Source organism: Python bivittatus, unplaced genomic scaffold (assembly GCF_059951505.1).
Source record: "Python bivittatus isolate LINGU-HERP-01145 unplaced genomic scaffold, Pbiv_v1 ctg000700_np1212, whole genome shotgun sequence".
Classification (NCBI taxonomy): Eukaryota; Metazoa; Chordata; class Lepidosauria; order Squamata; family Pythonidae; genus Python; species Python bivittatus.
Genome location: NW_028277098.1, coordinates 70,672,892 through 70,698,158, shown reverse-complemented (window position 1 = coordinate 70,698,158; position 25,267 = coordinate 70,672,892). Strand labels below are relative to the sequence as shown.

Sequence of the window (25,267 nt, the reverse complement as noted above, 5' to 3'; positions counted from 1 at the left end):
AAGAGATATGTGTGAAAAAATGATTCAGAAGATACTTTTAAGATTTCTGCCATTATTGAAAGACTAGATGATGCTATGGATGCTGTGGAAGAGAAATAGTTTCATGGGACAAGAATGAAATTGACTTAAATGTGGACTTAAAAATGACAGACTATAAGAACGATATGGAACAAGGTGAATTGAATCTACAAACAAAGCTGGCTGATATTTTAATAATTAAAAAGGACATGCAAATAATAGACCAGAAGAGTGGCTTGTACAACCTTTTTATACTGGATTTACAAAAGGGACTTGTTAATGCTGTTTGTGATTTTGTGAGAAAAGACAAAATGAAAATGAAAAGAAACCAAGTGTTGGGATATTATAGTACAGTGGTACCTTGGGTTACGAATTTAATCCGTTCTGTGACTCTGGTCGCAACCCGATTTGTTCGCAACCCGAAACAAATTTTCCCATAAGGTTCAATGTAATTACCGTTAATCCGTTCCGGTGTCCGCGGACCACACGGCAGGGCGGAAAAACGGCCGCAGACCACGTGGCAGGGCGGAAAAATGGCCGTGGACCACGTGGCACGGGCGGAAAAACGGCCGCGGACCATGCGGCAGGGCAGAAAAACGGCCGCGGACCACGTGGCATGGGCGGGAAATGGCCGCAGACCATGTGGCACGGGCGGAAAAATGGCCACGGACCACATGGCATGGGCGGAAAATGGCCGCGGACCACGTGGCATGGCAGAAAATGGACACGGATCCAGTTCATACCCCAAGGTGGAGTTCGCAAACCGAGGTAAATTTTTGCAGCCAGAGCTGGTCGCAACCTGAAAAGTTCATAAGCAGAGGCATTCGTAACCCGAGGTACCACTGTATTTGAAGGGGCTTAAGATCAAGCTATTTGGGAATAAAGGGAAGGAATATAAAGTGGGTTTATTTGACCAAGGTTAAAATAGGTTGTTCTTATTTATGACAAATTTTAGTGGAGCTGTTATGACTAGGACTGGAAGATGATGTTTTAAGGTTTTGCTCTATAGATAAGACTTCTATTTCTGGCAATCTTTAATTTTTTTCTAGGACTGGAAAATGATGCTTTAAGGTTTTGTTTTAATGATAAAGAGTTATATGGGAAAGAGGTTATTTGTTATATTTTAAATGTTTCTGATTAAGTTTAAAATAGTTATTATTTCTGGTAACCTTTATTAGATTTTTTATTGATTGTATTTGATTGATGAGGTTTGGGGGATTTGTTTAAGAATAGAAAAGGAGATATAAATGTAAAAGAAGGAAATTAAGTGGGATTATTAGATTAAGTTTATAATAGATATGGGGTTATTTCTGGTAACCCTTAATGGACTTTTGCTGATTAGGATGGATGATATATTTTAAGAGATGGTGATAAGTTGTTAAAATTATATATACTTGCTGGGAAGAAGGGGGAAGTTACTTCTTTTTCTTTTCTTTTTTCTTTAATTTTTTTTCTTTTTTCTATTTTTTTACTTTTTTATCTTTTGTAGTTTGTATTTGTTTTATCTGTATATTGTAATCTTTAATAAATCATTATTTAAAAAAAACGTTCATGTGTTTTGGCCAACTGGAAACATTGTAGAACCCATTAGGAGGATGACTTGTGAGGGTTAGCAGTATTTAAAAAATGTCCAGTGTTCCATCCAGCCCAGATCCTGTCTCCAAGAACATCTTTTCTACAAATCATGAGGGTTGAACCTTTGCTTGAATAACAATTCTGCCAGAGTTTACAGAAATGTGTACAGGTAGTCCTCATTTAGTGATCACAATTGGGACCGGCAACTTGGTTGTTAAGTGAAGCAGTCACTAAGTGAAACCATGACTGTGCTTACTATCTTACTTCAGCTTTCCTTTGCTTTACAGGCCTGGAAAGGTCATACATGCGAGGATTGGTTGCAAAGTTACTTTTTTATCACCTTCATAACTGCAAACAGTCACTAAATGAGGCAGTTGCTAAACAAGGACTACCTGCAATGAGATGATCTTGCTTCTCACTCACCTAACACTTTTCATCTTCAAAACACTTTAGAAATATAAACCCATCAAAACAGCCACAACATAAGTTGATAACTAAGCGCTAGGCAAAATGGCACACAATTCAGCCTGTCTACAACAATCCTTTGAAGATTTTAATAAAAACTGTAAGGGTGGCACCATCATGCTTTTGATTTGTGCAGTGTGAAATGGACTGCTACAGAGTCAAAAGCAATTAGCTTTATAGATTATAAGCTGATTGATGGGGGAATTAGTGTTCAGACAGGGAATGCCTGTTTTAGAGAAAGCCAGCTGTTCCAAAAATCCAGATCAATTCACCAGAAAATAGCCATATCTAGTGAGGTAAAATCATGTTATAGTTTGACATTATAAACAGATTCTATTCAGAGACAGAGTATCAGATGCAAAACACAATACCCATCTCAAAGACTCAAATATATAAAATTATTCAGAAGATACAGATATTAGAACGTGCAAGAGGTGGTTTTGATAAGATAATTAATGATAAATGCATTTTAAGTGATAACTCATCACTTAATGAACACATAATTTTCTGCATATGTCTAAGCTGTAACATAATCAGTTATTACTTTCTGTATTTGCTACATTTCATTTTCATTTGATCAAATGGCTGACATTTTTTTCTCTTCTTTATGCACGTGTGTGTGTGTGTGTGTGTGTGTGTACACATGCATGTCAGTTAGGGAAACATTCTTCACATCTGGGCTCTAGTCCACTAAGAATAACGGTGTAATAAATAAGATGATTTTTGAAATGGTTTAAGATTGTTCGATGTTCTTCCTGAAGAAGAATTAACATTAAATTAATTAATTTCTTTGAATTTATTTCTTGGGTTGCTTATTGACAAACCTGATTTCTGTGTTTGGAAAGAACTCTGTACAGGTGCTTAAATCTGCTTCCCTGGCTCAGTTTTTGCTAGAATTGTTTCTAAACAGGAACAGATAAATAATATTAAAAAAACACAAAAAAAGAAACAATACCCACAACGCCCAAATATAAAATTTCACTGATTTCTTGACTTTCCCCATCACCCAGGCACTTTTGTTTAGATGAGAAAAAAACCCTATAAATAGGAAATAGCTGAAATCTGGAGATATTCCAAATGATAACTTTGATACATTATAGTCTCCTTCTATATACATTTCATAATGAAAAATGTACCATGTAGGATTTTGTCCAACTTTTTTTTTAAGTTTATGCTTTGTCTGATGATGGCTTTGTTTTAGACCAAGAAGTACACTGAAATTTGGCTTGGGAAATTCTTCCCAACTCCCAACCCCCAACATCATTCTAAATTAATTGTCCCTCTGATTGCCTATAAATTGGTGTATCAGTAGAAGCCCAGTTATATTGCATATACATAAATGAAATGGATAACTACCATTCATTCTTAGGCAGAGCACCATTTTTTAAAATATTTATTGTTTTAGTTATTATTTTAATAAAACACCAGATTCAATTCACCTCTAAATCTAAAACGTGTTCTTTCTAATTCATACTGACACCATATAAAAAATGTTTATGTTGCAGTCCTAAACCAACATAAATGGAATGAGCCTTACCTCCTGCAATTTCCTACCATTATTGTACATAATTTAGAAAGGCTCATAATGGGGGAAGTGGTTTCCTGGAGTCCCTGACCTTATGCTATTTTAGGACTGCATAGGTAATGACTAACACCTTGTGCTAACAAATAAAGAAGTGAGCTTTGGATCAAAATTAGTGCTATATAATCTTTACAACACACTTCAAATTATTTCTCTACCACGATTTTCAGTAGCTGAAAGTTGTGGTCACTTTCCTAGGCCAACCTCACTTAAAATATGCAATATTTCTTTAGGCAACATGTTATTAAGCCATGCATTGTAACAGCCCTATTGACTTTTCCCAGGAAGGTGCAGAAGCCAAAGCAGATAAGGACACCTCTCATAATTGTTGCCTCCTGGATTCAAGCCACAAACCTAATCTTTCAGTGGAAGGGCTCTTAGGAATAGTTGCATTGCTTATCTATTAATTAAAATGAACTTGGTATTTTAAGCGCTCTCAGTATTTTGGGGCAGGCGAGCGACACTGTATGCATCTGTATGTATGCAAGTTTTTCCATGATGGGGAGGAAAAAAGAAAAGTGTGATATCACTTGTTCTACTGTTGAATACTGAAGTATCCAAGCAAATTTCTGGCACAACAATTGCTTACTGTGTCATTTGACCATATTTGGGAGAGCTAAAGAACATGGCTTGATTATGCCTTCTGGTGTATTTCCTATGATACCCTTTCATCATCAGACTCCTTAAGGACTAATCCTGTATAAACAAGCGCAGTTCCACTGAAATGAATAAACGCTGACTTAACAAATGCTAAAGCCCTCAATCTATCACTTGTCTTGCTTTCCCACATTCTCTGTGATTGAAGCCTGGCTTGTGAGTCACTCCAGATCTATATCTGTGCCAAGGCCTGAGCAGAGTCCTTGTTTTTCCTCCTTTTCCCATGCCAGTTAACCACAATAAGATCACTAAACCTTCTGTGGGGTTCTACAGGACTGGTTTCAGGGACATAAAAACCCACACGGGTGTGTCTTTTGTTCAGCGATACCCCGCCCCATGATGTCATTGCTTTTGGGAGTGTAATAGCAATTATCCGTTCCACCCAGATAATTCTTTAACCCTTCTTTTGCTTTTAGTTCCCACCATGCTAGAAATTATTTGAATCATGTTGCTGTCACACAGATTTAGGTCACATTTTCTGCTTTACAAAAACCAGATCTATGCATATATACTGTACATTGTGGAAGTTATGCAGCATTAATTCAGAGTAAAGGCAGTATAGTGTATTGTGACATGAGGCTAAAGAATCAATTTCTGCCTCCTAAGAAAAACAGTAAACAACTGCAGCCACAGTGACCTGCATTTTGTTGAAGAAGGGGGCTCAGTTATCAACATGGGATATGCCAGCAATCCCACCAAGCTCTTCCAAGCACTTGGGTATTCTGTAGAAATTATACAGAAGAGTTGCAGAACTCTCCATTGTTGTTGGCATAATATATAGAAATAAATAATTTCTCTGCAGCTCTTTTGATTTCTGTTTTTGATCTCCAGAAAATCCCCATCCATTGTTAGTGCACATCTTGTCTTAGTCAACCTGACCATAAAAATGTAGTAAAATCTTGTTACGGCTTGTTAATAATTCAGACCAATTTTTCCCATAGTAATTTCTGATTCTTGTCCCCTGTATAAACATACTTGTGTTGCTTTTGTGTGAGCGTCTCGAAAGAACACTCATGGTTTATCTTTCCTTATTGTTTATATTGCCAGAAACTCAGTAAAGTTAAAGCCCACGTCTTAAGCACCTATTTCTGTGTTGCTGTCTGTCAACCCTGCTTTGCAAATGTTGAGCCACATGATCTCACTGATGTGCACTTTTGTAGCTTTCTGACTGCAGACTTCACCATTCCTACCTTTCTAGAACTAATCCTTCTCAAGGTCTTAGGCCACTAACCAAGAACCCTTGGTTGTTGTTTTTTGTATTCTTGAGGCCTATTGTGTATGTAACCCAAAATTTTGCATTTCAGATATTTTATTTATTTATTTATTTATTAGATTTTTCAACCGCCCATCTCCCCCCAATGGGGGAACTCTGGGCGACTCACAACAAACATTAAAAACATAAATATATATAAATACATAAAACATCAGTTAAAAACATTACTAAAAATGCTTTCTCCCTGGATAAATTCTTACTTCAGTGTAAATTTGGTAGTTATGAGTCTATTTATTGGAATTTATTCCACGTATGTTTGAAGGTTAAAAACTATCATAGTAGTTTATTCACTAAAGCTGGCACGGTTGAATATAACACATTGTATCTTAGGGGCATTTAACATTTCCCAGGAATGCTAGCAATAGTTGTTCATATATTTTCTGGCTTATGACTGATATTTGTAATCTATATGTTATCTCCCAGATCACCACACCTTTGCTTTTATAGCTATCCCTTAGGTCTACTTTATATGATAAAATGTCCCATGTAGTTATCCTGTTAGATATTGCAATACCTCAACTAAACTTCATGACTTTATTCCTAGTATTGTCTTATCAGTGTACTATTTAAATCTCACTGAATTTCCTTGAGCTAGGGATCACAATGAATAGATATCAAAGTTTAGAGGGCTCATTACAGAGTGTGCGTAATGCTATACAGAGATCAAAGGGATGTTGAAATTAAAACGAAATTAATTCCATCGAGATAAAAAAAAGATTCATGGCTGAGAAACATCTTTAAAATATAAATCAAACATATATTTAAGTTATTCTTACATTCACTTACATAAAATGTGGTTTATACTGTATGTTTAACAAGCTTCAAGAAGTTGTTATGATTTGGGACAAGACAGTTACTATGTTCTTATACTGCAGGACCAGATAACATGGGGCCCACAAGATCCTGAACTCTGGTTTCCATCAATCTGTACAGTAATAGTCATGGGAGTCACAGTTCAATAACATCTGGAATTTCATATGTTGTCTACCCTCAGTGCCCTGGGAAGGGATTGAAACCTCCATGTCCAGTGCTTAAACAGGTTAACAATATTATCAGTATGAAGAAGAAGAGTTAAACCTAAGTTATCATAGAAGGGAATATTGCTTTTAAAAGCAGGGATTTTCATTTAGTTTGGTAATACAAAAAGTAAAAAGAAAACAAAATGAGTGGGAGGTCCCTTCCAATTCAATGATTCCACATTCTAAGATTGACTAATTTGGTGATTCCTATCTTCTGATTTTATATATGATGCAAATTATAGATATCTGTATAGGATGTAAATAATAAGTACATCTCTAGGATCTACAAATTTAATGCTTAAAAAACCCCTTACCTCTACAAATTGAATTTTTATCACCGAACTCAGCACTTGACCTTTATAATGAGACTTGGGCTTTCCTATATTTCATTTGGGCAGTCATTAACCACCACCAATGTTAATTTTTTGTAGGAATATAATAGTGGCATATATATAATATAAGTAATATATGTAATTTTAGATAGATAGATAGATAGATAGATAGATAGATAGATAGATATTGATATATATCAAAATAAGCAATTAAAAATATATTATTCTCACTCAGGGTGAATGCAAGGCATTTTATTACTTGAGGCCAAGGACGAATCTGATTGGTCTGGTGAGTGAATAGCATGTCAACACGGGTAAGGGGACTTCCTCCCATGGACAGTAGGGTAGAAAAATGGCATGCCGAGCAAGTGAATATAGAAGATTCAGAGAGAATCCAACTGCCCGCCGCCCCCCCCCCCGCCACACAATGACCTGAGCAAACAAACCTCACTGTTAAGTTATAGGGCTGGCCTTGCTTGTAATGCCTCCTCATAAATGATAGTTTTAGTTATATATGAAGTGTGTGGGCGCGATAATCTGTTACAGTAAATGATAGCAAAGGAAATGCAAAGTAGCCCTATTTTGTTTTATTTCCTGCAGGACAATGAACTGATTTGTTGGGACTTCAACTGCATTTTCTCCATCCAGGTCTCTCATTTGAAAAAAAGAAAAATTGCCTGACACCCTTTCTTACATTCACACACACTGAAATTAGGACCTTCTGCTGGCATCTGCCTTGCCACAAAATGCATGCAGCTACAGGTTCCAAGCTTTGGTGTAGCATCAGCCCAATTATCCCTTCCTGTCCTTGGAGTGAAACCAGATGCAATCTGGAGCAAAAGCAGGGCAGCCAATAGGAATGGGAAACTCCTCATGCCACGCCCTAATTTAGGTTTACATATACAGTTATGTTACCTTGTCATGTCTCTACAAGCAACTGGTGCCTGTCAGCCAGTTCGATAAGAAAAATAAGAAATCTTTACAAAAGATGCTAACACTACACTTTCTTATCACTGTGTATCTAAAGTCTTGACACTACTCCCCACCCAAATGTGTGTGCATGATTAATATTTACAATTCTTTCTAACCAGGGCATTTCCTTTTTCTGAGTAGTACCATGCCACACAAGGAAGAGCTTCAGACAATGTTTGAATATACCCAAAATTGCTGACAAAGCTGGATCAAAGCCCCTGGTCTATGGAAAACGAATATTTTCTGGTGATCAGTGGATCCAGCGTATCACCAGAATTGGATTCCTGAAACATGAGGCAGTGGCAAGGAGCTTACACAGAAGACAGGCAGAGAAAATTGCAGAGATGGAGAGGCCAGGAGCTCCCTCATCCTAGCTGGGGTAGCTGGGGTAATACATTGTGCTAAGCCATGGTTGGTTTAGCCATACTTTAAAAGAGAGATGGGCAGCCTGAGGCCCAGAACTCCATACTGGATAAAGATCCCGGTTGATAGTATCCGCATATCCACTTTTTCAGAGGAACAGCTACACGTTTTAGAGTAATGATAGAAGAAAAGTATGTGGCGATTTCTTCTAAGATGTTCTTCCGATGAGAGACACAATATTTGTTTCCATTAAAAGACATCTTTTTCTCACTGACTTTGCAGACATATACTGTATATTTGTGAATTACATTGGATTTTAATAAATGTTGGATGCTGTTGATATTAAGATGAAATTTTGAAGGAAATTTTACATATCCAAAGTGTTTTATTTATCAGTATATTTCATGGTTGAAGAAAAAAAAACAGTCAAAGTGAAAAGTTAAGAGACCTTTCAGTACTTTATTGATTTCAAATGTTCCAATGAAGCAAATACACATATTGTACAGGAAAAACAACAAGGGTAACATGGATTCTTGCACATACATCTTATAGAATACTTCACGCAGCTTTGCATAGATGTTTACAAAAGGCCACAAATGATACAACAGAGAAATAATGCTAGCAAAAGTTTTGATTGTGTATGCAAGTTTTCTGAAATGATGGACTGGGAATTCAATACATCATTTCATTGGCTTTTTACAAGGCTTAAAACAAAGCAAGCCCTGTGGAGAAAAATAGGTGCTTTTTGAATGTTGAGACTGTAATAAGCACTAGCATTTATTTACAGTTCATCAGATCCTATGCCAATATTGCTTCTTACATTTGGTTTTTATGTAGCCAGGCCAAAGGGGATGTTCAATCTGTTCCCTAAATAATTCTCCCCAATCACAAATTATATACACAGCAGATTCATATTTTTAACTGGATACAGAGGTGGAAGAAAAAAGCTCAGTGGTATGAGTGAAACAGAGCCTGTGATATAATTGCTTAGGTATATCTCTTCAAAACCCATCATTTTCTAAATCCTCTTCCTGATACTCTCCAGATTCTTTTAACTACAATTTACATGATTCAAAGCCATCATGGAAGACTGTCCTAAATACTGCAGTTGGTGATATAATGGCCTTATCATATGAATTAAGCAATTATAAAATTTGTCCTAGAAGTAGCAATGGATACTTGGTAGTTCCTGCTAATTTCATTATTAACTAAAAGAATCAGTCTGCTATTAATTCAATGAGTTACAGATCAGTTTTACATTCCAACATTATTCTTAATGATTCTATCATCCTGAACAATCTGATGTGTGGATACCTAACTATATAGTTATATGTAAGAAAATGTCAACAGGCCTATTATTATTGACATGAAGTACTGTCATTCCTTACCAAAGCCAGCATTGCCACAAACCTGCTCCAGGCCTTCCTCACTGTGCTTTGAAACCACCCTCACTACCACCGCCATTTACATTTCTCAGAATGTGCTAAAGCAACACTACATATGACATTTGGGTAGTTATTATTTCAAGCGCTGTTGCTGTAGTCATAATCACTCCATGACCCCTAAGGAACCATTTTGCCCTGGGTCTCTAAATCTGATGCTGGTTGTTTGTATCAATGTGACTAATTACTGATGACTGATCTCATTAAAACTGTGAATACAGACAACATGGATATCTGCTGTCAAAAGATTTAAATGGTTATTTCAAACCAACATGTAATTTTTCTCATTCTTCATCTCTGTAGTTCCAGGGCACTCATTATTTCTCCATCTTTATTCCCATCTCAGTTTCCTCCCTCTCAACTTAGCAGCCTCCGCCTCACCTGATCTTCCTCTCCTGAGCTTCATTGCTGTGTACTTTCTCAAATCCCTGATTCCTTGCTTGCTCCATTCTTCTTTATTCAGGACAAATTTCCTTAGATTTTCCAAATTTGGACAATGCTCACCACTCCAACAATTCCTTTGCTCCATCCTGTATTGTTCAGTAGAACCCCCTTTTCCTCTGAAGAGGCTTTTCTAGAAGTAACTTAGCAGAAAATGCTCTGAATTTCTTTAATTTACTTTATTTTCCTGGGTTGAAGTACGCTGAATTCCAACATCTTTCTCATCTGTTTTTGGAAAGTTGCTTTCATAAGGAAAATTACTTTTATTCATTCAGGCTGAAATGTGGAAAATCCCGAGAAATAAAAGAAAGCAGCATACAGGCAAACTATAGAATTTGCTATCTCAAGATTCAGTGTAATGATTGTGAGTTCAATAGCTCTGAAAGGAGATTAAATGAATTCATGGAGGATAAAATATAAAAGGCTATGAACAACAGCTAGTCATATGTGTTACTTGAAATATCACAGTACTTTTATATGCCAGCTGCTGAAGAATATTAATAAAATGGCAATCTTGGATTTGTGTCCTGCTTGTGGGATTCCTATCAATATCTGATAGGCCACTGTGAGAATAGCAAACTGAGCTAAGTAGGGCTCTTTTAATGTTCTGACATTCATTTCTGAATAAAGCTTTTCTACAACAAGGCATAGGACAATAACAGCACCCCACTGGAAAAAGTGCAGAATCTCTTATGGAATGTCTTCATGAAGACCAAAGACTGACATTATCTGGAGAACACAGGACATTCCTAATGGTTGGATTATTAAAAAAAAATAAAAAACAATGCTACCATGTTCCTTCCATACCCACTGTTCACTGGTCAAGATGAACTAATGGAAATTTTGTAATGTAGCAAAGTCTTGTCCAACACCAAAAAGCTCCATTGGTTTAATAACTTGTTAATAATATAATTTCATTATGCTCCTATTTATTTAAGACACTGAAAAGATGAGGTTATCTGCTTATCTTCTTTCTGAGCTTATAAAGGTGACAGGCACATTCAGCTGATAAGTTTATTTTTAAAAAAGCAAAGTTATAGACTTTTGTGAAACATGCTATTTGAGAGTCATACAGAAGTTGCGGATAATTTTAATAAGGTATTATCTTGAGAGTTCCAGTTTTCTTCAAAATCTGTAGGAAGGAACTCTATTCATATATAGTACAAAAACAAAGTTTAAGAACCTCTTTAGGAGAAACTTCTTTAATGTGAATTTGCTTCTTGGCATCTAAGTAATCTACAGGGGAAAAAGCCTAGCAATAATCAGAAATATGAAAGCAAAGCAGAGAAATGAATGAATGTAGAAGGAACCCATGAAGATAAAATTTGGACAGACTTCCTCTACCTGGTGTTCTCTAGAAGTTTGGGGACCACAGTTCTCAGGAATTCTGGGGGTTGTAATGACAATACTTATGGAGGTACCATAATGTAGAAGATTGGGGGAATGGAAATTCAGCAATATAAAGCAGTAATATGACACTAAATATCTATGTGTAATGACCGTTGAAAATGAAATAAACATTTTAAGTGTTACTAATTTTATAGAAATTAGGTGAAATGGAAGTGAATGAAAAAGCTATCTGCTGTTCAGCAATGAGCTATACTGCCAGGCATACGGAGCTAGGATAATGGCCTTAGGCTGCCACTCTATAGACATTTATACTGCAGTAAGCCCTACTGAACTCTATGGAAGATATTCCCAGGTAGCATACATTGGAAAGAGAGAGAGAGAGAGTGTACATGAATGATTTTTTTTGACAATAACTAGAATACTACTTCTCTCTCTATGCCAATTTTCTCCATGGGTCCCCATCATTCAAAGCAACTATCCAGATCTTGGATGATGAAAATAGTCATCCAACAATATCTAGAGATCCAAGATTGGGAATGGCCTGTCTATCCATATGATAACTAAAAATGTACATAGTTATAGAAAGAAATTATGCTTTTTTATGAATTAAGCTGCAGTTAGGCACTATTTCCTTAGCATTTCCTAATATATTGACTTGATATTGGTTAGAGAAGTAGATGCCTAAGTTGTTATAGATATTTATAGATAAACTATAAATCCCAATTTTTGATAAGAATCATGTTGGCTATCATGTATCATTAACAACCAGCCTCCCAATTTGACAAAAGAGAAAAATATATTTAAAATATCCATTAAAACATTATAAGATACTTATAGTCAGACAATACAATTTTCATCCCTAATTTTACAACTTAGTTGAACTTTCAAAATACTGTATGTCTTTTAACATCCTAACTAATTCCTTGAGGATTGAAGACTCCAGACAGGAACCAGTTACATGCTCTGAAAGAAAAGGAAAATCTTTTCAAATGTAATCATTTCAAAGGGTTCCACCCCCCCCCCCATTGATTGCTTGAGATCTATTATCTCCTACCTTTTAATGCATACTAGAACACCTGGGAGGTGAACAGAAGCTAAGGATTAATGGAGTTATTTCCATGTAACCCTCCAGCTCTTATCTTTGACATTAGGGCTGTAAATGAACACTGCCTATCTTTTTGCAACCAATAATGCAATTTTTTCTCATTCTTTTGCCCATCAGTGGCTACAGTGGGCAATGACATATTGATTAGGTAGGAGTTTTGGCTATTTTTTTCTACTCTTGATGTGGGGATGGGTGGGAAACCATTTACACATTTTAACAGGAGAATAAGTTTACTGGAGGCATAAATCACACATTCCGTTTCATTTTCCATTGCAAGAAATTTCATTCTGTATAATTTGGGGGGTGCTAGTGGCTAAAAAGGGGGTTGGGATTCCTCCAGTGGGCAGCCTTATCTGACAGTTGCCACCCTTGCACTAGAACCTAGCTGCTCATGAATAACTATGCTATGGCTATTGCTCAGAATAGTTGTTGAATTATCTACAGCCAATTATCTAGTTATTCTCCTCCTTCTAGGCCTCCAATCACATCTTACTCCCACTTCCATCCCATGCTTAACAAGAGGATGTTGTTGAATGCCATACCAATCTGTATAATCACATTCATCCATGTTTTCTGTGCAGATCACACCCTGGGCTGTTAAGATGTTGTGCTACTACCAATTTTCTTCAATATTTCATGTAGGAACTGCTGCACAGAATTCTTTCTTCCTTTAATAGAGTACGCTGGTAATGGCATTTTGTTATCCTTTTCCTATTTGAAACTGAGTTTTGAATACAGCTCCTTCTTATGACATTTTACTTTATGTTATTTTACTTTATCTTATTTTACTGTGTAGTGTTATTGTTTATTATTTTTCTGTTGCTATCCAAATGCACTGTTGATCTTGCTGTTTGTCACCGAAGACAAATTCCTTGTATATATTTTATACTTGGTCATTAAAGTATTTTGTATTGTATTGTATATGTTTTGTAGTTAGATGTAGACAGTTATGAAAACTGTGCCAATAGAAACTGTGATAGCTTTGTCTGCCAACAAGCTTCAATCCTTTTCTGACTGTTCATTATAGTTTGCGAAAAAGCTGATGTCATATATTTCTGCACCTTTTATATATATGCAGTAGCAAGATATTGTACTTAGATATTACACTTTAAATTGAAAATGTATGTAACGAATTGACACAATTTTTCTGAAAGATGCTATATCAGTATTAATAAACAATAATGAAACACAATAGCCTATGTCTTATTAAAAGGTTTGAGAAAGACGTAATGTGTCTTTGGATGTGGAACTAAGTCAAACTTAAAACTCTTTTTATTTTCCTTGGTTTCCTTCTTAGTTACCTTAGTTACGAGCAATCAAGTCATGTTTGACTCTTGTATGGACAAATGCTTATCATCTCTAACTTTTCCAAGGACTTTCGAGTAATACCTTTGATCTGTCCATCTCTCTTATCTGTTGTCATTTTCTTTTTCTACTTAACTTAACCTTGCCATTTTTTCTAGTTTAGCATCTGCTCACAAAGGGGGTGTTTAAATTGCAGACACTGAAATCTGTGAGATTTAATTCTAGAAAAATTGTACTACAAGTTTCTTTCTTTCCTAAAGATCTCCAAAAATTGCCACACACCTCTCTTCTTCTGGCAGTTAAACTGCAGCTCAGTAGTGCTTTGATTGACTTTTAAAATGTAACTGCATCTTACTTCATTAATACAAACATATGTAAACAACCACTGCAATATTAACAGTAAAGGTTACCACTAATTTTGTTTCCAAATAATAGCAATAAATTTGGGCTATCAGCTAATATAAAACTATATAAAATGTACATTTTTTCCCACATGGAATTATATTTGGGGGGAAAACCCTAATTAGTATAGATGTTAAATAGGACAACAGAGACAAGAGAGAAAAAAAAGTCCTCTGAAAAGTGTTTGAAAAGGAAGTGCCAGAGTTTAGTGCCACTCTCCTGCAAGAGAGGCCTTGTCCTGCCACTTAAGACATGAACACCAAGAAGGATCTCCTAGAAAGGGGTTAACAGAGATAGGAGTGTGTGGGATCAGGTGGCCATTCCAGAAGAAAATCATTTTGGGCTTTATGGGGAAGAGACATTAATTAGATTTGGAAACAACATAGGAGTCAATGAACTTGATGCAAAATTCATCTACATCAGGGGTGTGCAACTTCCAATGGCTTAAGGGCTGCATCAGGTTTTGCATGGCATGCCAAGAGATGTCAGGGAGGATTTTGAGAAGCAGCTTCAGGATTTTTTAGGGATTAAATGGGTGCCTTGAGCAATTGGAAGACTTAGAGTATCTCCTTTGACTTTTAAATCTCCCCAAATTTGGGCCCACTCACTATAAGAACTCTGGGAGTCACAAAAGGGATGCTGGTGATAACCTGCAGCCACCAGATTCTGCAACTCTGGTGTACATAGTCCAGAGCTCTCTGCACCAGTCAGTATCCTAGTGACCAGATTTAAGAACAGAACCTTTTCAGAGAAAGTGCAGCCCCACATTCAGCACTTGAAATTGTTCTTATCTAGCTATAATTATGGTTTGAATGGTAGGAAATGAAACTTTTTTCTCATTTTGAAAAAGCAGATGTAATTATTTACCTGCAATCCCAACATGCAAAGTCTCTTCTTAGAATCTGGAAGTCAGAGTCCTGAAAGTGCTTCCTGTTAAAGATCCCATCATATTCTTATCATATCCTTGCTGCAGAATGGTAGGAAGGAAGGCAGGGAACAGATAAGATCAGGAAAAGAAGAATTTTTCTTTAACATACTTAAAAGGAGTCAAATATGTGAATGCACCTTTAGTGTGGTACATTTCAAAGGGTTCTCCATAGATACTTTTCAAGTCACTTGTTACATTCACAGAAAACATGAGATTTGAACCAAAGACTTTACAGCCACTATATTGCACAGATCATATATAAATACTCTAGCAGTTTGTGAAATTTCAAAATACATCAAAGAACTCTACTTCTGCAATTATTTTCTTTAATTTACTATATTTTACTTTTGTAACTGGAGTTTGTTAATTTTTTTATTTGTCTTTTCCCATGGAGATAAGACTACATGGATTCTGAAGCAGTTATTTATTCATGGACCTGTAAATGAAAACGACCTGCCTACCTACCCATCTTCTTTCCTCCCCTCCTCCCCTCCCATTAAATCTCCAGACAAAGGAGCTAAATTCTCAAGTCTTTAGAAAATGTGTTGCACTTACTACCATTCAATATATTGTACATATGAATGGAGAATTTTGTGGGTGCATTACATCTTGACATCTTAAAAGAAATGTTATAATTCTGAACTTTAAAAATCCCAGTTCTTCTGCTTTCAAAAACACTCTTATAATCAACCCTATACTGTTTCACACAATGCACACCACAAGCTTAGTAACCCCATTTATTGTGGTTAGTAACCTCATTTATTGGTATTATCCATATGCTAGATTGTTTTATAGGAAGTGGGGAAAGATGCTGCCTTGATATTTTACCTGCTTTAGCGTAGATTGGAGTTCCCTGTTTGACCAGAGGTCAGATAGCAGCAGTCGAGCTGCTTCAGCTGCTTTTGGATAAGATCTGTAATAAAAATATCAGAGCAAATAATAGTGAGTCACACATTTTTGAACTTGATCAGTGGCTCTGGAAAATTAATAAAATAATCCCCAAATTTGTTAATGTCCATTCTATTTCTTCAGGGATTAATGTTTTCAAGAGCATATCCTGTTATGGTACGTTCTGGTCAACTCTATAAATGAAAAAGAAAAGATAGATCTTCACTGAGGTATGTGTAATTAGCTGGCAGTTATGAATGTCCCTGCACAAAGACTTGAATGGAGTAGGCTACCATCTGTATGTGGGGCAGGGGGATATCTCTCTAAAATTTTGGTGGAATCACCTTCTGTCAGTGAAGCCTGGATTATGGGAGGTGCTTAATTCCATGCAATGTTTGAGAATCTCAGCTCTCTTGATCACAGTCTACTTCATCTTTGAATCCTAGAAGAGGTATTGTGGGAAGACGGTACAGACAAGGCTGCTTCAGCCAGTCCTGCAGTGTGTAGAATACCTAGTACTTATTATTATGGTATGCCCTTGAAATGGATATGTTATGTAGACAAAAATCATACAATAAGTGTAAAATGCTTCTAAGTAACACCATATGACAACATTGCATAGTATCAATGTTATGTGCCCCCGTTCTATATCATTACTCACCCATTTCGGCATAGGCCTACTACATTATTTATCAAACTGCCAGTCAAATAGGGCTTGGCCATCTGTGGGTTAGACATGATTAGGTTCCTCAGAGCATAGCAAGCTGATGTCATAATGTCGCCATAGTTGCTAGAGCCTGGAGCCTGGAGGGCTAGAAGGCGAGTCACATCTGGAAGCACCTGATGAGCTAAAAAGGAGGAAAGAGGCCATCTTTAAATAAAGAGTGGTATAAAACTCTCTCAGAAGAGCTACTCAGGCTAAGATTAGGAGAAATATTAATCTCTGTCAGATATTTACCAACAGTTTGATGGACAAATATACCAACAAGTCAGAGGCACACCCATGGGATCACCACTGTCAGGACTCATAGCAGAGATTGTAATGCAATGCCTACAAGCTATAGCACTTCCCCACATACAACCTAAAGCATGGATCTGGTATGTAGATGACACATTTGTTATAATAAAAAAGAAACAACTCAAGAAGACACATGAAACCATTAACAACATCTTCAAAGGAATAAAATTCACCAGAGAGGAAGAAAACAACAACATGCTACCCTTCCTGGATATCCTCATCAGCAGAGGAAACAACAAGAAATAGAAACCCAAGTTTATCAGAAGACAACCCACACCAATCAAGTACTCCACTACCAAAGTAACAACCCAACCTCCCACAAGAGGAGCTGCGTAAGAACATTATTCAAGTGAGCACAAACGCATTGTAGCAACCCAGAACAGCAGAAAAAGGAAAAAGACCACCTATACAACATCTTCCAGCAAAATGGATATCCACATAATTTTATCACAAAGTGCCTGACCACTCAACCTACTACAACACAACCTACACAAGCTATGAAAAGGATCACACTGCCATACATCAGAAACATCTCAGAAACCACCATCAGACTATAACAACAATATGGCATCTCTGTAGCACACAAACCAACGAAATCATTCCAAAATATCCTAAGTAAACCAAAAGACCCAGTAACCCAAGAAGAAAAAACAGGAGTCATCTACAACATACAACGTAAGGACTGTAACAAACACTACATAGGACAGACAGGCAGAAGACTAGCAGAGTGCATCCACGAGCACCAACTAGCAGTCAGAAGACACGATGAAAACTCCTTAATCTCACAACACATGGACAGACTCTACCATAGTTTTAACTGGGAAACTGTCAGTATTTTAGACCAAGCCAAATCCAAATATGCAAGATAATTATTGGAAGCCTGGTATTCAGACAAGGCAGCTATCAACAGGCACATAGAGATTAACAGCATGTACATACTATTCAAAAGAGACAAAAGATCAGAAGATCATCTCACCAGCAATCAATCACTAGCAATCATCACCAGCAATCATCACCCAGATAAGCAAAGGTTACCACCAGGCACACAACCAAGCAGTAAACATATGCTAATCAAGGAACTACCAGAGGAGCAAAACAAAACCCCCATCCCACCAGCACTGGCAAGGCAGGCCACAGCAGATAAATAGAGAGCAAACCTCATCCCATTTTAGCACTGAAGATGTTACCTAGCCAGGTAATGAAACATTTGCAAGAAAAGAACCAAGCTCAGAGAACCCCAAAGGACTCCACAGTTTACCAACAGAACCTAGGTTCTCCCTATATAAAGTTATGGTGTAGAAAGGACTGCAGCACATTAGCATCAGGTAGAGAGGAAGTTCATGTAGATTTCCTAGTGAAATATATTTGACCCATAAAGATGAAGTAACATCACTTCATGTGAAAAGTAGCACAGCTCAGAAATGATTAAATCAGTCTTCTCTCTTTTGTATTTCTGTTTCACAATATATCTAATCTTGAACCCCCGTGATACTAATGAATAAATGATAGATCAACAGAGTGCTACTAACATGGACAACTAGGGAAGCTACTAGAGAAGCCTGTCCTGTCATGCTGCTCACCAGATGTGTCAAAGCTGCAACACCCAAAATTCCCAGCCAGTGTGCTTAGGGAAATCTGGGAGTTGTAGTCCAGACATTTGAGACAATAACAGGTTGAGGAACGTTTCAAATATTAAAACATTATGATAAAATAGGAAAGGTGATACCTATTCATTACAGCTGATGATCTTTTAAAATAAAATGCTCCACAAAAAGATATATTTATGAGATTTCAATGTCTTAATTAGATGTAACATAGGGATTTTTGCATTTTGCATTGTGAAGGAAGGGATGGAGGGAAAGATATTAGACTCACTCATGGAATACAAAATAATGCCTACCCATGGTTTTGTGGAGAATAGGATGTCGAGACATGTTGCTCAGTAAAGAAGTTCCAGAGCGGACAACTTCAGCATTATTGGACTGCAGGAGCCGTGCAATGCGGGGCAGTCCTTTTTCCTTTAAGGCAATTAGTTGGCTCATTGCATTTGACATCTAGAGGACAAAGCAAAATTACATCTGAAATGATTTCTGAATTGCCAAATTAGAACAAAACATGGAGCATTCAGGATCCCTTACTGCTAGGAGAACATATTCAAAAAACAACTCTTCAGCCATTTTGCTGTTTTTGCTGTTTCATCATGCTAGCTTTCCAGGAAAAGCAGAGCTAGAGCAGGCCTGTTTTTGCATATTACTCACAACTCCTGTGGGGTTCTCTGATAACAAACTGTTAATGACAAAGCCCTAACTTGGACAAGAAGCACAAAAGGGAATCTTCCTTAGGAAACAGCTCAGGCATAAGCCCTTAGGAAGTTGGCCTTGCTCAAGCCTGGAGTTTCAAGGGTGAAAGCCTGAAAAAGGCCAACACTGAGAGAATGTAACAACTTTCTCAGTTTCTCCCCTTACCCCCAAGTTGTGTTCTAAAGCAGATAACACTACAGGTAGTCCTCGGTTAATGACCATTCGTTCAGCGACCTTTCGAAGTTACAGCAGCACTGAACGAATGGTGGTCATTCTAGTCCTCAAAGTTCTGGACATTCCAGCAGCCCTGTGGTCATGTGATCGCAATCTGGGTACTTGGCAACCAGCTTGCACTTATGATGGTTGCAGTTTCCCACAGTCACATGATTCTAATTTTCAGCCTTCCCTGCCAGCTTCCCACAAACAATCAACGGGGAAGCTGGCAGGGAAAGTCACAAGTTAGTCTGGTAAGTCTCCCCCACCCATCCACCTGCCCCCAGCCCCTGTGTGCTTGCACAACACCTTGCCTGCTCCACACACCCTCATGCACCCTCCCTGAGCTTCACTGTGCTCACACTATGCCTCCCTGCCACTCATGCACCCTGCCCCCCCACAGTAGCAGCAGCCTCCCCAAGCCCCGCTGTGCTTGTGTCACACCTCCCCTGCCACCCATGCACCACTCACTCCCTCTCCCACCTGGCAGCATCCACTTACCTGCCTGCCAGCCTGCTTGCCAGCTGCCTTGAACTTGCAAGTTCCTGCTGCCTTCCCCACTGACTTTGGTTGCTGGAAACTGGCAGGAAGTTGCAAGGAGGTGCTCGCTTAACAACCCATGATCTTCACTTAATGATGGCAACAGGGACTGCAGGGATTGCTGTCACTAAGCAATGCAGTCACATGACATCGCACTTTACGACCAGATCACTTAGCAACAGAAATTCTGGTCCCAATTGCCATTATAATTTGAGGATTACCTGTATGCATATATTCTGCGGAATTAATTTGAAATTTAAGGCTTAGAATCTAGGAACTAGTATGTCGCATTAGAGCTTGCTAATTGCTATATTGTGCATTATTTCCTTATTTTACTTTCTTGCAGTGCTTACGATTCTTTTTAAGTTTTTTCTAATAAAAGAAAAAAAAGTTGTTTTTGTTCTGTAATGAACTTTGTTTCATGACTTCTTCTCTGCATGAGCATTAACTATCCCATAGATCAGGGTTCCTCAACCTTGGCTGGGGAATTCTGGGAGTTGAAATCCACCTGTCTTAAAGGTGCCAAGGTTGAAGAACCCTGCCATAGATTGAAGCAAGTAGAAACCGAAGACCATTAAAACCAAGTGACTTATCACAGTGGAAGACTGGATCATAAAATTAATTGAACTTGCAGAAATGGTGAAGCTGACCAGTTTGGTCAGAGAAAAAGTGATAAAGACTTCTTTTAAAAGACTGGAACACTTATATGGAATGTTTGCTGAAAGAAGAAAAAAACGAATTGAGGATTTGGGGATTAAAAGTGAGATGAAGAGATTGGAGAAAAGTTTAAGATGACAATTATTTGATAGAAAGAAGGCTGGAAGGCCTAACTGTATGTTTTTTCTTTTCTTTTTTCTGTCTCAATTTCTTTCTTGTTTCTCTATTTCTTATTTTCTTTGTTCTTGTTTGTTTTGTATATATCTATGAAAGACCAAGTGATTTATCCACATGATGCCTTCTCAATAATTCTCAATAATCTCAATGATTCTCAATAATCACTTCCAGTGGGTACTGAGAAGAGGTGAATTGTTAGCCCTTAACCTGACATGATGAATAAACAAACCAAATATTTGTTGAAACTCTTAAACAAATTAGGCATGTAATACTGTCTTAGCTCTAAGGATTGCTATTTACACACAAACACTTATACATTGTAGAACAAATGTAAAAAAATAGTTGTAAATGAAAGGCAATTACGCTCCCGTGGGTTATTAACCTTTATTTACCACCAGTGCCTTGAAAGACATTTAGTATTTATGAGCATTTTATTGTATTTTAATCAGAATTTATTCTTATTTTATTGTAAACTGCCCAGAGTCACTCTTTGAGGGAGATGGGCGCTGACTAAATTTGAAATATAAAAAAATAAATAAATCTTCCCAATGAATATTTTGCTAATCCAAAATATTTTCTTTAATTTTTTCTAATGGAAGACGTTTGATCAGTATTAACAGCATTCATTTTTATCAGCAGGTTGACTAAACAAACAAAATGGGTACATCTTTCCGATTGCATTGGATTTTGAAATCTATTTAAACATATTTATTTAAATGTATTTAAATATATTTAGTATTTTTAAATTTATTTAAATGTTTATTTAAATACTTTCACGTGTATACATAGATATATAAACTATATAAATATAATAATTTATATTATTAAATATTATTTAATTTTATTTTTCTGCTGTTTCTCTTCACAAGAGGGAAATAGAGGGTTTCCCCCAAAGTCTAACAAAGCATATAGGGAAAAATATGATATTTACCATTCCTCTGCTTGCAGTCAGATTTTGCAGAGCTCCAGCACATGCCTCCAGGGTAGCATCTTTTTTGCTATGCTCCATTAAAGACAGATAGGTGCGGATGGCATCTGAATGATACAGCCAGCTGGAACCTTTAGGTTTATAGTCCTCTTCAGGAAGAGGTAAATTGTATTCATTATACTAAGGATAAATCAGAAGGAAAATCTAAACCATTCAGATTGAGCAAAAGGGCCACATTTTATCACCCTAATTTATCATTTTAGTTTGCTAAATAGGGTACAAGTATGAGTTAATATACTTGTGACTTCATGGCCCAGGCTTACAAAAGCTTATACAATTGGCACAGTTGTATCAAATACTAAAGACATATAGTGATATTTTCTGAGCAGTATCTGTTGTAAGATGCATACTTTTTTACAATCACTTTTGGTTCAGGTACCAAAGCAAATTTGAAAATAAACAAAAATTCAGTAATTCTGATAGGTTGCCAAAATTCATGAGATTTGGCAATTTTGCCGCAGAATTGATAGGATTTGATTGAGATAGCATCTTTTTTGCTATGCTCATCAGGTTTCAGTGGGATTTTTACATTTTGGCATTTTTATATGAATTCTCATGAAATTTTATATGAATTCTCATGAAATTTCAGACATCTGTTACAAAATTTCACAAAGGATTGGCAAAATTGCATGAGATATCCTTTTTGGGAAAAATTTCCTTTTGAGGGGAAAACACAGATCTGAGACTTGAGCAATTGCTCTGACACCTGCAACTGTTATCCCCATTCTAGAGATGTAGGATATCTATCTGTATTCCAGAGAAAGGTGCCTTCACTTGAATGTCATCTTCTGCAATCTGTAAATGAAGCCACTCCGTGCCTCACATCCTACCTCCAGCTTTCCTCTGTTGTTGAAGCAGCCTGTCAAGCTTTTGTCCGTGTAAGTGCTCCTGGCCAAGTGGTTAAGATGGGTGTATTTATTCGGCACTTCAGCATCCAGACGGTAGGACAAATTGTGTAGGATACAAATACAGTTCTCCACGGACTACAAGAGTCAGAATAACAAATTACTTACTTACTATACCAGTACATTTACCATTGTTATCCTGGATATACACAGAAGTACACAGTAATGAGTTATCTTGGTTTAGAGTTTGAACTTATTCCTCGGTTTTACATTCCATTATCCTTACTGCAGGTCTCCCAGTGAAGCACTTGTCATAAAGATTCCACCAGAAAGAAGATGAGAAAAATGTTATAGAAACCACTGTGGTTCTGGAAATATTTGAAACAAAAGGAATTTGTAATAATTGTCTGAATTATTCACATAAGAGCAGAAATGGGAAGGTAATAGAAGCAAAGCAACAGAAGAAATTAGGAAAATAATAAATTAACAAATACAAGAAAAACCAATCCAGCTTAAAAATTCATGAGACTAAAGTACTGAATGTATATTTAGAGTAAAGCCTGATAGTATTTTAAATGTATAATATATGGAATCTGGAATTTAGTAATAATGAACGTTTATTTCTTCCTATCTACATGTGTCACACAACATTATTTTATGCTTCCTAGAATGCAACTACTACTCTACGAGAAATTTGGAGGTAAAGAAAGGCATTTGAAATTGAGCAAAGGTCTTGTAAAAGTGCAGCCCCAATGCTGCAAGATATTTTAACTGGATCCCAAACAATTTCCCTTTTTCACTGCAGTCATGAGTATTACAAGGCACAATAATCTGAAGTCTCTGATGTGGTTTTTATAGGAATGGGCACTGAAAGATACAGTGGGGAGGAGTGGAAGAAAATCTATTCCACATTCATATATTCACTGGGATTCAGTCCCAGGTTTATTATTCAGGCAACAAAGAGTTGTATCAATTCATAAAGTATACAGAAAGATCTTTTTGCCTTATCATCCGGCCGGTTAGCTGCCACACAATTCTGGGTATAAGCCATCACAGAGTCGATCAGTCCTGGATAGTTTCTCATGGTTTGACGTCCAGCATCTGCAGAACTCAGGTTCCTACAAGGATCATGTTATAAAGAAAAAGAAAGAATAATCTGTTCAGTTGAGTTTTGATATGGCATGGAGAAAATCATAGAACATCTCAGAAAATTCTTCCTTAAGAGGCAGAAGAATAAGATAAATAGTGAATTTTAGAGATGCTTTGAGATTGTAGGCTGAGTAAAGCTCAGTTATATTCTACAGATTCACAAAGAATAATCTCAAAATAATGCCATCCCATATCATCTAGCCTCTGAGAACACATGCAGTTAGCTTGCAATGCGGTCTAGCATTGCCTGCAGATCTCTCCCATAGAACCACCATAAAATTGTGGTTCCTGTGTGACAGAAAGTTTGGGGTTTTTTTTCTCATTCCAGATGCCACTTTGGATATGTAAGCTTCATTTTGTGCTTGCAATTTTAATGATTCCTGACTTTATAAAGTAATTTATGTGTGGTAAATATCAGATTTAATGGCTTCATCTGAACTTGGGAACATGAACTTTGTATTATAACCTGATTGATTAGCAGTTTGAACTTAAACATTCAGACTAATTTGTAAAGACAGCATAGTAAAGGAGAGAGAGGGGCCATAGATCACTCACTGAGTACATGACTTTATGTGCAAAAGGCCTGCATCTGTTTTGGGTAGAGCTAGGAAAGTCTCTATTCAAAAATCCCAGAGAGCTGTTCCTTTTCTGTATACCATCCTTCATCAAGCTGTAACTTTCCAGTGTGTTGGACTTCAGTCCCCATTATCCCCAGCCAAGAGTGTCAAAGGCTTGTATGAATTATGGAAATTGAAGTCCAACACATCTGGGAAGCATCAGGGAGGAGAATGGTATAGGTCAGGAATGGGCAAGCTTATCATGGCAAGGGAAAGAACAACTAGAGTACATGGAGTGATGAAAAATGGATTATATTACATCACACATGTTGGCAGGAGCAGGATTTTCTAAGCCTCCCCTCCCTCCCCCATGATTTCTGTAGTTACAGACTGAAGGCTTGGTTTTTTAAAAAAATGGTGTTCAGCAATTTTATACTTTCTGTGTGTTTTCCAATGCATGATAGTAGGAAACCACACCTCCAGTATTGGGCAATTGTGGGCACAGAACACTCAGATTCATCCCCTTCTACTCTATTACTTACTATGTTTCATAACAGAATACATAACCTCAATGAAAATCACTGCGGGCAAATGCTAATAAATTCTTTGATTAGACATTTGGATAAAATAGACAGCTGTTTAGACAGGATTATATCTTAATGAATCTGCTGATGGCTGAGTTTTAGAAACCATTTAAAAAGAGCAG

General features: G+C 37.0%; 1 protein-coding gene across 1 annotated transcript in view; it reads right to left on the bottom strand.

Moving 5' to 3' along the window:
* Positions 1-8,711: 8,711 nt before the first annotated feature.
* PKP1 (plakophilin 1) overlaps positions 8,712-25,267 on the bottom strand; it is a 57,746-nt gene continuing 41,190 nt past the window's right edge. Inside the window, exons 7-14 of the mRNA XM_007421158.3 lie at positions 23,859-23,973; positions 22,841-22,993; positions 21,954-22,130; positions 19,036-19,189; positions 16,779-16,965; positions 16,058-16,142; positions 15,169-15,268; positions 8,712-12,452 (exon numbers count right to left, since the gene is read on the bottom strand). Of these exons, the coding sequence (XP_007421220.1) occupies positions 15,197-15,268; positions 16,058-16,142; positions 16,779-16,965; positions 19,036-19,189; positions 21,954-22,130; positions 22,841-22,993; positions 23,859-23,973 (943 nt within the window). The 3' untranslated portion in view covers positions 8,712-12,452; positions 15,169-15,196. The remainder of the gene's footprint in view (positions 12,453-15,168; positions 15,269-16,057; positions 16,143-16,778; positions 16,966-19,035; positions 19,190-21,953; positions 22,131-22,840; positions 22,994-23,858; positions 23,974-25,267) is intronic.